General features: G+C 38.8%; 1 protein-coding gene across 4 annotated transcripts in view; it reads left to right on the forward strand.

Moving 5' to 3' along the window:
* Positions 1 to 14,439, forward strand: part of LOC126175526 (protein hairless) — an 89,497-nt gene that overhangs the window by 63,476 nt on the left and 11,582 nt on the right. For 2 of the 4 annotated variants that reach the window (XR_007535588.1, XR_007535590.1), the window contains exon 4: positions 8,327 to 8,411. Coding sequence is in view for 1 of the 4 variants with exons in the window: in XM_049922358.1 (XP_049778315.1) it covers positions 8,327 to 8,361 (35 nt within the window). In the remaining 3 variants the exon portion in view is untranslated. Of the gene's footprint in view, positions 1 to 8,326 lie in introns of all 4 variants that reach the window. The other 2 variants (XR_007535591.1, XM_049922358.1) reach the window with 2 other exon arrangements.

The following is a 14,439-nucleotide window of genomic DNA, read 5'->3' on the forward strand; positions in this document are numbered from 1 at the left end:
GTTTGGCAGGCTTTTTCCCAGTGCCGCCATTTGGTTGCAGTATTTTTAAACCTTCGCAAGGCCTATGACACGGCTTGGCGCCATCACATCTTACTTACACTTCACCAGTGAAGTCTTCGGAGCCCACTCCTGATTTTTATCGGCCAGTTCCTGTTCCATCGGTCGTTCAGGGTTCGGGTTGGTACTGTTTTTAGTTCTCCATGGACCCAGGAGACTGGTATCCCACAGGGCTCTGTATTGAGTGTACTTCTTTTCCTCATTGCTATTGATGGACTTGTGACCTCTGTCGGTCCTTTGGTCACTCCTGCTCTGTATGTGGATGATTTCGGCATTTGGGTTAGTTCCTCTTTGATGGCCTCTGCAGAGCGGCAGCTCCAGGGAGCTATATGGCATGCCTCTGCATGGGCCCTCTCACACGGGTTTCAATTCTTTCCTTTAAAATCATGGGTGGTCCACTTCTGTCGCCATACTATGATCCATCCCGATCCGGAGCTCTATCTTGATGCACAACGATTGCCTGTGGTTCCACAGTTTCGTTTCCTGGGTCTTCTTTTCAACAACAAGCTCACTTGGCTGCCTCATATCAGACTTCTGAAGGTAGGATGTTTCCGTAAACTCAGTGTTCTTCACTTCCTTGCCCACACCTCTTGGGGTGCGGACCGCTCCATCCTTCTCCACCTTGATCACGGAAAATCATCTGCTGCCACCTACAAGTGGGGTGTGTACTGCAGAATTGATGGCAATTTCCCAGGCCCTTACCTTTATTAAACAGTCCCAACACAAGCGCGTTTTGTTATGTATGGACTCAATGAGTGGCCTTCTGGCTATTGACCGGTGTTTTTCGTGCCATCCCTTGGTCTTGGCCATCCATGACCATCTCGCTGATCTTCACCGTACTGCTTGTTCCGTTGACTTCCTTTGGGTTCCTGGCCATGTGGGTACCCCAGGTAATGAGCTTGCTGATCGTTTGGCTGGGGGAGCACTCACTTACTCCCCATTCTCTGTAAACCCTCCTGCAGTGGATTTATGGCTTCACATCAAATCCCGCTTTGCACAATCGTGGGCCAACTCTTAGGAGGCGTTTTTCCTTTCGCCTCTCCCAAAAGGACTCAACCACACTGTGTCGTCTCTACATCGGCCATACCAGGCTGACCCATGGTTTTCTTCTGCGCAATGAGCCAACTCCACTTTGTGGTTGCAGAGCCTTCCAGTCAGTAGCCTACATTTTGGTGGAATGCCCCCCTCTTTTGGCTCTGTGTGCTATGTACAGACTTCCCCACACTTTACCTTTAATGTTGGCTGACGATTCCCGGATAGTCGAACTGGTTCTCAGTTTCCTCTGAGAAAGTGGTTTTTATTCTCAGTTTTAAGGTTTTTAATCTCACTCTGGTGTCGGGGCAGGGCGGTGAGTGTTTGGGTATCTCCCCCTGTAAGCTGTGTTTGGAGATTCTCGACTCCCCTCCCTGGCCAAGATCCTCTTTTCTTCACCTTTTCTCAGTTTTTATCACTTTTTCAGAATTTGTTGGTCTCCTTTTCCCATATGCAATTCTACATTCTAGCAGTTGAATGCTTTTAAGTCGCAGATGGTCTTGCCTCTACTGCTTCAGAGGTGGGATATTTCCTGCCTCAAGCATAGCCTTGGGGTCACACTCTACTGCTTCAGAGGTGGGATATTTCCTGCCTCAAGCATAGCCTTGGGGTCACTCTCTTGCAGACTTACCTCATTTTGTTTTTACCATTGACGACACGACTGCACTTTTACATTTTTTAGCCTTTTCCCTTTTATCGTTCTGACTTATCTGAGATGTTAAACTATCTGAATGGACCACATTTGAAACAACGGACTGATGACCTTGCTGTTTGGTCCCTTCAACTCCAATCAACCAACCAACTGGTCACGTAACCCTTTGGATGAAACTACAAGAGTACAGCTTATGTGTGGAGCACAGTCAGAAGTTGATGATACCAGGACCACTCATTTTTGGTCATTACATTGAAATTAAACAATGGTTTGTCCACCAGAATGTTAATGTTGTTATATATAAATAATTTAGGAGTAAAGGAGAACACGCACTAAATAGCAGAAGAGTTGAGTCATCAAAGGGTGCGCGCACAAAAGAGAGAGAAAAATTTGCTAGCTTTCATAAGAAATCCCTTGACAATTCTCTCTCTCTCTCTCTCTCTCTCTCTCTCTCTCTCTCTCACACACACACACACACACACACACACACACACACACACACACACTACGTAGCTTGTGCCGGCTGGACATGCAATGCCAGTATTACAGTTTGGCAGGTAGATTTGGATGGGGTTGTATCAGGTTTTTTTTGTAGAGGGAGAAAGAGGTTAGATGTTGGAAGCAGTAGGAGGTGTTGGGGATGCGTAGCTAGTGGCTCGGAGGGAGGCAGCAGCTCTGCATATTAGGAATGTGAGAGGGAGTGGTGGCAGGTTCACAGGTTATTCATTTGTACATGCAGTCTGGAAGTGGTGAGACATGAAGCATGATGAAGATAGTGTGGATTGGGAGGGATGACAGTACAGAGGAAGGGGAAATTTGTGTAGAGGATGTGGGACATTGGGTTAGCGGATACGGAGGCAAAGAGAATTATGGGAGCAAAGGATGTTTTGCAAGGATAACTCACATCTACATAGTTCAGAAAAGTTGGTGTTGTGGGGGAGAGAGAGAGGGGGGGGGGGGTCAAGACAGCCCAAGTTGTGAAGTGGCCATTGAATTCAGTCATGTTATGCCCAGCAGCATGTTGTGGCACTTGGTAGTAAATTTTGCTCTTGGTCACAGTTTGCCAGTGACTGTTTATTTCCATGGACATGTCCACATGAAGTGCTGTGCAATAGCTACAGTAGATCTGGTAAATGATATGGTTGCTTCCACAGGTGACCCTGCCTCTGATGATGTAGGATAAGTGTGTGACAGGATTGGAGCAGGATGTGCTGGGTGGGTGAATCAGGCAGATCTTACACCTGGGACTTCCATAAAGATATGACCAATGTGACAAGTGATTGGGAGTGGGACTGGCATAGGGATGTACGAGAATGTTGCGTAGATGGGATGGGCGATGGAAGACCACTTTAGAAGAGGTGGGGAAAATCTTGGATAGAATGCCCTGATTTCCAGACATGATGATAGATAATTAAAGCTTAGTGAAGGATGTGGTTCTGTTGCTCCAGTCGGGGGGTGATATTGGGTAACAAGGCAGAGTGCTCTTTTGCAGCTGATTCTTGAGAGAGGTGGGAAGATTAGGGGGTGTGAGGATGTGGCATGGAAATTCTGTATGCGGTTTAGTTTTGGGGGATAGTTCCTGTGTGTGTGAAGGTCCTTGTGAGATCTTCAGCATACTTGGCAAGGGAACTTTTGCCATTCAGATATGGTGTCTATAGGTGGCCAAGCTATACAGTAGCAATTTTTTTTGTGCAGAAGTGGTGACAGCTGTCGAAATGGAGGTACTGTTGGTGGTTATTGGACTTAATATGGACAGAGGTGTGGATTGATCTATCGGAGATGCGGAAGTCTATGTCCAGGAGGTTGGTTGAAGAGGACCAGGTGAAACAGGTGGAAAAGAAGGCGTTCAGATTGTAGAAAAATTGAGAAAGGGTGTGTTTTACTGTATCCAGATAATACGCATGTCATCAGCGAGCATGAATCGGACAAGGGGTTTGCAGTTTTGGGAGGATGGCTCATAAACAGGTTAGCATGGGAGGGCACCATCAGAGTATTCATGGCTGTGCCATGGATCTGTTTGTATATCTTGTCCTCGAAGGAGAAGTATTTATGTCTTTTTCTTCATGTCCCGAGGAGATGGTGGGCTGCAGTAGGACAAGTGAGGGGGGGGGGGGAGAAAGAAAGAGAGAGAGAGAGAGAGAGAGAGAGAGAGAGAGAGAGAGAGAGAAGGGGGAGGATATAATTGGTAATGCGTACAATAAATGAGGTGTCGAGATTGGATCTAGAAAGATGTTGGGAGAGGTAATGTTCGAAGATGTTGGAAGAGGTAATATTTGGTAGTGGCAAGGCCATCAGCATGGGCATGTTGATCTATAGGAAGGTGGCAGGCATCAACAGTGATGAGTGGGTATCTAAGTGGCAAAGGGGTGGGGATAGGGAAGAATTGGTGAAGAAAATGGTTTATGTATTTGATGTGAGCAGCTAGACTTTGGGGAACTTTTAAGATATGTTAATCAATAAGAGTAGAGATTATTTTAGTGGGAGCAAAATGGGGCATCAAGTATTGTTGGGTTTGTGGATTTTGGAAAGCATGTAGAATGTGGGTGTGCAGAGGTTTTTGGGGCGAGGAGGGAGATGGACGAAGTGCATAGATTCTAGGAGTTCCTAAGGTCTTCAGCAGGAATGAGAGGCTGTGTTAGACTTCTTGGATTGGTTCTCTACACTCAGACTTGCAGGGGGAGGAGTCGCACAGTTAGTGGAAGCCTTGTATCGGGTAGCCGCTGTGGTCCATCGCAACAGTAGCGGAGCCATTTCGGGGAAGATGGTTAAATGAGGGTCTGTTTTAAGGTTGTGAATGGCTGTTCATTCTTCTGTTGAGAGTTTTATGTTTTTGGGAAGGGACCTGGGAAAAGGTGTTGAGGCCAAGCTGGAGGCAAGGAATTTCTGGAAGGTGGCTATGAGTTGGTTAGGTGGGAGAAGGGGAGGGCATGATTGGATCGTGGCAGCTATGTACTGGGAGAGGTAAGGTTCAGTGTTGGGTTAAGATTGATTCCTATTGGAAACAAAGAAGTGTTTGCATTGTAGAAATCAGAAGGAGAGTAGGATTTTGACAAATCCAACTTATGGTTAAACTGGGATGTGCAGCTGAGGGTAATGCCTGATAAGACTGACACTGCTGTAGAATTGAAGCTTTTGGTGGAAAGATTAACAACAGTGTTTTGGGTTTTGGATTTTGAGCATGTTCAGGAAGGAGCTCTAGACGATGTGACAAATTGAAAAGGTTGGCAAGGTAAGGTGTGGGCAGTATGAGGAGTTGATGGGAATTTCACTGTGCCTAGGATAGTTGTTGATGGGTAGTGGTGCTCTATGGTGAAAGGAGATAGCATCTGGAATACTCTTCCAGGTGTTGGAGGTCAAGGGTTTCAATTTTGAAGCTTTGGTGCATTTAGTTGGGACTGCATAATAACAATATCTTGTGGAGGGAGGAGGTGTGGTTCTGTGATGCCTGTACCATGGATATGTGTTTCTGTAGTCACAGATTCATGAGGGATAGTGGTGGGCAGAGTCTAAAAACATGAAGGTCATTGTGCTAGGAGGAATGGTATCCAGAGATAGCAGTTGTTATGGTTACCTTGGGGGAGAGGAGGAGAGATTATGTGGCTTGGGCAGTGTTTAAGAAACAAGATGGGAAACTGTGTTTTCACCAAGGGGTAGAGGTACTTTGTGAACTATTCCTAATCTGCAGGCTAGTCAGCATTGCTAATCCCCAGTACACTAAACTCTGAACGTGCTTCAATTATCATTATGCAGCATTATTATTATTATTATTATTATTATTATTATGCAGCTTGCAATGAATCACCAAACATACATGGCTTATCAGCTTAGATGTTTTACCTCAGATGATTCTGCATTTCTGAAAAAGATCTCTCTATGATACTCATGAGCTACTGCCACATTATTTGATGGGGTGCCTACTGTCAGCCACCAAATATGTCTTGATTTTAGGATGAGTATTAATTCAAAGTTACAAGTTCGTTTCAGCGGAGTAATAGTTGAGATATTGTCAAATTAGGTGTGAACCATCTGAGCATGTCTCTTGGATGATGCTATCCACAAAGGCAGAGGCCCCAACCAGCTGTGGTAGGAGCTACATAAATTCATATAAATTCAGATTATCATATCTAAGGATGTAAAATGTAGACTGACAATGGCAAGGAAAGCGTTTCTGAAGAAGAGAGATTTGTTAACATCGAGTATTGATTTAAGTGTCAGGAAGTCGTTTCTGAAAGTATTTGTATGGAGCATAGCCATATATGGAAGTGAAACATGGACGATAACTAGTTTGGACAAGAAGAGAATAGAAGCTTTCGAAATGTGGTCCTACAGAAGAATGCTGAAGATTAGATGGGTAGATCATATGACTAATGAGGAGGTATTGAATAGGATTGGGGAGAAGAGAAGAGAAGTTTGTGGCACAACTTGACCAGAAGAAGGGATCGGTTGGTAGGACATGTTCTGAGGCATCAAGGGATCACCAATTTAGTACTGGAGGAAGCGTGGAGGGTAAAAATCGTAGAAGGAGACCAAGAGATGAATACACCAAGCAGATTCAGAAGGATGTAGGTTGCAGTAGGTACTGGGAGATGATGAAGCTTGCACAGGATATGGTAGCATGGAGAGCTGCATCAAACCAGTCTCAGGACTGAAGACCACAACAACAACAACAACAACAACAACAACATATCTGAAAGCCAAAAAGACCGTTTTCTGAATTGTGAGAATCATTTAAAGGACTATTTTCTGAAATTTGTAGAATTTCATGAATGCTGATGTAGCTGTAGTACACCATAACAGATCAATGTCATTTAGTTAATCAAGACCAGTACAAAAGCAATAGTGATTCTCTGCCTTTGCTGTATAGGTAATAGGTATGAAACATTTGAAATATTGAGGTTAATGAGGCGTTATTTCCCTTTAACATCAGTCTTCTTTGAACTCAAGATATTAATTCTTTGGTGTCTGAGTACTTATACTGATGGAGATATTTTTGCATTATAGTTGGGAACAAATAACCACTGTACAAGAAAAATCATAGGCAGCTTACATACAGTAGCATGCAACCATCCCATGGAGAAAGGGTGTAGTATAAATTGGCTAATTCAAAGTGTGAAATACTAGTATGTTGTCTCTTTAAGTTTTTGTAAGCTTTAATATAGCTTCTGTCCACACTTTGATAATGGTTCTCTATATACAAATAAATTTACTGTCATATCCAGTTTTATCTGATTGGACCGAGTATATTTCTTTCCTTAAGTAAGAATATTGTATTATTTATATGTGATCTAAAGTTCCCACAAGTTGCTGTTATCCCGGTGTTTATAATTGCTAATCTAATTTTTAATTGTATCATCATGATATCTTCATTTAAAATTACCGTGTGTGCAGAATTAACTACTGTTGGTGTCGCAACAGTTTTCATGTATGAGATCACTTAAAATTGTGGTGAGTGAGCCTATGCTGATCATGGGCTGCAGTTATTAATGGACACAAACTTTGGAGGTGTTACACGTGACCAATACACCATACCTGAAATATGTATTCCCCATTTTGCAAGTAGATGAATGAATTTTGTATACAGTTTAGAGTATAGTGTGCTTCCATGTCTATTGGTTAGTGTTATTGGCTAGGGACATGAAGGCCCCAGTTTTGATCCACAGTGGCCAGTTGAGATTTTTCTGTGGTAGAAAGATCTGGAATGGGACACATTCATCCTTATGAGGCCAAATAAGAAGATGCTTGATAAAATATGTAGCAAAACTGTCCTTGACCTACAAGCCGCCGAAGTGGAATCAGAAGGAAATGTTTGCGACAGGCAGAAAACCGCATAAAATTTATTTAAAATAACTTGAATTACTATTACTACATATTACTAAAAAACCATCTTTCCCTCTTGTACTGCCAGTGGCGAGACAGCACCTCTCCCCACATCACAATACTGTGGTTAGTGTAACGCACCCTTTTAAAAAATTCTTGTTCATTTTAACATTTTCATGGTTTTTCATACATGCATTACCTCTGATGAGAAATGAAACCATAACTCAATATCGTACTCCCCTTGACCCCCCCTCCACTCATGCCTTCAGTGTCCACAGCTCATGGCCTAGTGGTTAGTGTCGCTGCCTCTAGTTCACAGACTCCTAGCTGGCTCAGAAATTTACTTTACTCTTGGACTGGGTGTTTAGGTTGTCCTAATTATTTCATCCCATTTTCATTGATGCACAAGTTGTCAAAGTGGTGTCAGATAGACTTGCACCAGGCAGCCGAACCACCCCAGGCAGGGTCTCCTGGCCAATAATGCCATACGAGCATTTCATTTTACTGGCAACTCATAAAAATGGGATTGTGTAATTAGTGCTTACAGAGTTATTACATGGCAAATCTCATTGATATAAAGTGTTTCAAGTATTTACAAAATGTTATTCCTGATGCTTGTTTGGTAATTTGTATTAAGATTTCAAGTCTAAAAGTGTAATCAAAAGTCACTCACTAGGTAGTAAAACAGTTATAATCTCTAAATGTGTTTATTTTATATCCCAGCAGTCTCATTGTGTTAGCTATTTTTTATATATTCATTTTTTTCAGATGTTCCTCTGAATTTGTCCAAACATTCTGGCTGAAGACTGGCTGATGTTGCCCACAGCTGAAAAACTGCTGTGCTGGATATATGGTGAGTGTATCAAAATAGGTGCAGAGTAATTCAGTAGTGGAACGTGGTTAAGTATTCCACATGTGATTAACAGCTTTGCATGCAAGATACAAAATTGGGAAACTGTCGCTGAACAATAGTTTATGAATTTGCAGACAGAAATTTGTTAAATCAAACTGAGTGTGTTATTTTTCTTTTAAGTTTTCAGAATTTTTATGTGTGAAACATGGTTAATAGCCTCTTAACTGAATTCTTGCTAAAGTACCTATTAATTAATAAGCATTGTATTTCTCTCTGGGACTTTTGTATTATCTTCTGTGATGTCCTTCCAGTATTGCTATGGAAATATAAAAGCTCGGGGCAAATTGCATTTTGTTTCACTTAAGTAAAATATATTTAAAAGCTAATAAAAAACTGGTAAATATTTTGAGGAGCTATGTTATGTCATTTATTTTAGCATGTAAGTGTTCCTCAAATTAATGTGATGTTTTTTGTTTACTGACATGCCGGTAATTTAATATTACAGTTATGCAATGACAAAGGGTGAGAAGAATTTTTCTGTTTTTCTCATTTGTCTGTTCACTGTAGAGTTATAAGTACACACAACCTCTGAAGACTGATCTATGAAGGTTGTGGCCAAAATGCTCAGAATATTGCAAATTTTGTTATCACAATTATATGTGACTGGTCATATTTAATTCTTGATTTCATGTTGCTTTGGTTGGAATTGGAATTAAACAACTGTGATTCATGCCTCATGGTAAAATTTGTACTACTAATACTGAAGTCATAGCTGATACACCGACTAATAAATTTTATATATATCAGATAATTATTTTGCATTTTATGTGGTGATAAAGCAGTTAATTGCACATAAAGCTAACAAGTGGAATCCCACCTTTAATATTAGAATTCTGTTATACTTTGTACCAACTGTTACCTGCAGGAAAAATTTTACAAAATGAATGTACAGGATGCAGTGCAGTTGTTTTGGTAGTCTTATACGAACTGTTGCTTTTGGGCTGATGTTGTTATTAATATGCCTCCGTTTGTTTTGTACAGTATTTAAACTGTTATAAAATACAGAAAATTGATTGATTTTAAACTGCTTGCTTGTAATAAAATGATTCTGTAATTGAATTTTTCAAATAACATACCTTGACTGGAGGTAATGATATGAGCCATTCTCTCTTCTTCCTGTATCTGCCAAAGGTGACAGCTGTGAGATGAGGAATATAGTTCCATCATATATTCAGTAAAAATGAAAACTTAATTGGGTTTCTCTAGGGTTGTTATCTATGATAATTATGAAGATAATCATGGTAATGAGTGAATCATTTAACCTCAGTTTTAGTCCTTGTTTCTTCATTGTTTTCTGATTGTAAAAATACTATGTTTCCTCCTTTCCTGTAGATACTGATTGAAAGTAGATGAAATGCAAAATGTACTGATGTGGCCTTCTGTATAGTCTTGGTTCCCTGTCCAGGTGAAAAACATTTCTCTGATGAATAGGGAGGATTTTGAAAGAAGTCGTGCTCATTTTCTCGCATAGTGGTATTTTAATACTGATTTTTCAGTAAAGCTTGCCATGTTCTGTGAAAAACATTTAAAAATAACAGGATTTTAGGTAATGAGTGTGACTGCTAGCATCAAACACATACTCTTATTGTTTTATGTGCCAACAGTCCAGTACGAAAAGAGTTAGTTTTGTCAATATATACACTTTGGGGTGATTATGGTTGGTTGGTTGGTTTGTGGTGGTTGAAGGGACCAGACTGCAAAGGTCATCGGTCCCGGTGATTATGATAAGGTTGCATTTTAGTTCATATTAGTATGCATGCAGCTGTTCTGATCTTTTAAAAACTCCCTGTTGTTTCCATGTATATTTTGGCCTGTGTTCATACTGTTTTTCTGCCACTTTGAAGCTGTAAGTGAAACAGCTGGAACAACATGTGAGGGTTTAAGCAAGTGCCATATTCAGGAATGTTGAGCTTCAGAAAAAAAGTGGCACATTGGTTAATAAAGATTGAATTTGTTATACATAACATTGTTTGAGTGTGCCATGAGCAAATTTGCACAATATATTAAAATTCCAAGAACATTGTCCATATCTGATTAGCCTACAGTGTATGACCTTTCTTGAGAAATGACTGATAAGATTTTCTTGGGTGTTGTGGTTAGATTGTTTGCCCTTTTTTTAGTTAGGAGGAACACAGAGTTATGAAATTGACACATCTCGGAGCTACTGAGTGCTCTGACTGATGTACAGAAATTTCATATGATTCATAATACAAGTGGTTTTTTCCTGGAACATAAAGTCACCTAAATAAGTTGGAATTTTGGCTTTAGTGTTAGAAATGACCAGTAAAAAGTATCTTGTGATGATTTTTGGGCAAATAAACCTCCTTTCCTGACACGTGTTCCTCATCTTTCACAACAAAAGCGATTTGCATTTCTGAAATTCCAAATTCATTTTAATTTTGTATTATTTGAAACTTTTGTCGGCCTCTCTACACCAATTCTTGCTGTTTCTAGTTGTCAACACTCTGCTTTTAAAAAAAGAAGAAAGAGAGAAAATTTTGGAAAGTAAAATTATACTAAGCAGTCGTCAATATTTTCACCAATAAATGAGCTAGTATTTCATTAAGTAATGTTTTATGCTAATTTCTCTTCTTGGTTTCCTTCTTTATCTGATAAATTTTTGTGGCTTTTGATGTTCGGCGTACATTATTTCTTAAATCCTTCCTCTCAATCCTCTTTTATTTGTTTCTTTTGTGATATGATTTATCATATTACTGTATTTGTTGTTTAGATATTTCCATTCTGTGCCTTCTTCCTTAGTAATATTCAGCTGAAATATTTTTTCATGAGTCGATATCTATATTCCTTGTTCCTCGAAAGTACTGAATAATAACTATTAAGTACTCCATTTAATGATTTACTTGCAATTTAAATCAATGGCAGTATCATTACCTTCCAATATTACAGTTTTAATTCTTAAATGGCCATCAGATATATCAGAATGTATTCACAGGCTTATACATTGTATTTTTTTATTCCATCATGTAATTTTCCCTTCCTGCAGCATGGACTGTGCATTAAATGTGTGAAATCTTACAATATAAGTTCATGCTTCCTGTATGTGGCACTTTGTTCTCTGACTATTGTTACATTTGATATAAAAAGTAGGAGATGGTTACATGTTTTCAAAATTTGATTCAGCGTGAGGACAGCACAGGTGGATTACCATATGAAAAAAACACAAACAAAAAGACAAAATAAATGTGAGGACTTGCCTTTTAATTTTGTTTTTTCCATAAATATGGGAGACCAAAAAGTGCCTATCAGAAAGCAGTGTTTCATAAGTCATTTCCACCTACCAGGCAATGTGAATGGATTATTTGAATATTAATTAATCTATTATGAATTATAGAAAAGCTTTTTAAATATTGTGGGAACAATCTCTCTCTCTCTCTCTCTCTCTCTCTGTGTCTGTGTGTGTGTGTGTGTGTGTGTGTGTGTGTGTGTGTGTGTGTGTGTGTGTGTGTGTGTAAAGTCTCTTATATATTTTTAAATCAGTATTTTCATACGAATTCACGTTGTAAAAATGATGAAACAAATGATTATGTATGTTGGTAATGAAATTACCATTTCAAATTACTAAATAGTTATACGAGTGCTGTTGTGTAAGTTTTTGTAATTGACACTGTAACATATATTTTTTGTAATTTTTTTTTTTTTTTGTTTCATTTACTCTTTATAGTGCTGGATGGTACTGACTATATGTGTTGCTGGCTTCCTGAAATATTGGTAACATTTAAGATTTGGGGCTCATTGTAGTTAGTTCAGAAAGGAATATTCAAGCATCACACTGATTCAATAGCTGCTAAAACAAAATATTTGACTGAAACACTAGGCAGAAAAGTAATTAATTTCTTGTAGTACATTAATACTGTGTACTGTATCAGTGACAAAAATAATGAATTAAAATCAGTTATCTCACTGTATGGAGAGCATTCATTCTAGGTCCCTGAGTGAAAATTGAACTCATATAAAAGTATTCAAGTCTGTACACAGGGAGAAAAATAATTTGAGAGCTATGTGAGGAATTTTTGACACTGTATCGATTTAGCATTTTTCGCACAGTTTTAACATTTTTTTTTTTTTTCAGTGGTAAGTTTCTCATCACAGTGGTAAGTTTCTAATCACAGTTTATTTTGTCATCACTGTTGTATTACACATGCCGGTATGAAGATAACTATTTCATAACCACCCACACCACACACACACACACACACACACACACACCAGCATATGAGGAACAGTGTGTTTTAAGTACTTAGATGTTTATAACAATTGTTGTCAACATACTGATATCGGAGCAAATTGTTTGTGACTGGTCACTAACTACCTCCTCCTCCTCCTCCACCACCACCACCACCACCACCACCACCACCACCACCATCCCCGCCGCCGCCACCACCACCTGCACCTCTTCCTCCCTCTACTCTCACTTTCTGCTAGCATGCTACAAAGTTTGGACATTGAATTTCAAAAAAACAAAGGGGATGTTGTAGTTAAAACTTAGAATAATTGCATAGAGTGCTGGTCTGAATATTTTTTTCGTGTAACCATATTGTGGAAACATTCTTTTCCATGTCAAATGACATACACAGCTGCGTTAATGACAGTGATTATTAACATAGATATACTTCCAATGGTACATCATTATTTCGCCCTTACTGCAAAACAGGCACTTTGTTGATCCCTCTGTTTTTATTGTTTCATTTATAATAGTTAAAATTCAAGCATCTTTGGCTAACACCCCTCACACCATCTAAGCAGTTAATTTAATATTTAATTTTGTAAGATAAATGTAAGGAAAAGTTAAATTAGGAGCTCCTTTCTGGCTCGAAGATTATAAGTTTATTTGCGTGAATGTTCTTAAAGAACTAAAAGATAGTTATTAGTAGTGTGTGTGTGTGTGTGTGTGTGTGTGTGTGTGTGTGTGTGTGTGTGTGTGTGTGTGTGTGTTCTGTGAGTGCACAAGCATGCATGCCTGTTGTCAACTGAACTTGTACAGTATTCCTGTAAACAAGATAATTTTTTTATGATGTGCTCTCTACAATTACGTTTATGTAATACATTTTATGTGATAGGATTTTGTTCTAAACATTCAAAAAACACATTTGTACAAAACTAATTTTCTGTTTTACTTCTGGTTATTTCACTGTCAAGGGAACCAGCTTAATTATCTTTATTTAATTTGATATTCTTGCCCTAATTTCAGTGTACATACTTATGCATATTTAACTCTATCATAGTTTTATATTGCGTAATAAAGTGATGTCTGCATTGTAATAGCAAATAGCTGAAATTAATAAATATTGTGTAAAATTTGAAATTAAATATTTTTCTTAACTGAGGGACAACAGTGACTTTCAAGCAAAAGGCAAGGGGAAATATATTTGTTTGTCACATATTTTCTGACATGTAATGTAATTTACTATTTCTGGATATGTTTGTATACTTAGCCTGCTGACTCAGTATTTTCTTTGTTTCCTTTCTACTGTCTATGTTCTTTCATATTTTCTGCATGTGTTTACATTTATTTTTTTCTGTTCCTTTTCTGTTGTAAAAAGTAAAGTAAGATGTATTAAATGTGATCTTGTAGAAGATATATGTACAGTCAAATTATTTTGTTTTTATATTATTCATTCACTGTAAGGAAAAGTGTTTTATATTTTTAGTAAGCTCGGTAGAAGCATTAATACGAAATAGAATGTGCTACTGACAATACTCTGCTTCTGCCACTATTGTTCCTGGCGGCTATTTTGACACATTTGTGACTTCGTGAGAAAATAAAATGTTTCCTGTAACACATTTTTCAGTATGAAGTATTTTAGCATATAAAATTTGATATTTTTTCTGTTTGGACACACAGAGTGTAATTATACAAGACTGAGTCTGACAGACCCAAAATCTCTTGGTTTTGTATTGTTTTTATGAACTGTTGTTAAAGTTGACTGAAATACATAGTATGGTGACC

This window comes from Schistocerca cancellata, chromosome 1, assembly GCF_023864275.1.
Source record: "Schistocerca cancellata isolate TAMUIC-IGC-003103 chromosome 1, iqSchCanc2.1, whole genome shotgun sequence".
Lineage (NCBI taxonomy): Eukaryota > Metazoa > Arthropoda > Insecta > Orthoptera > Acrididae > Schistocerca > Schistocerca cancellata.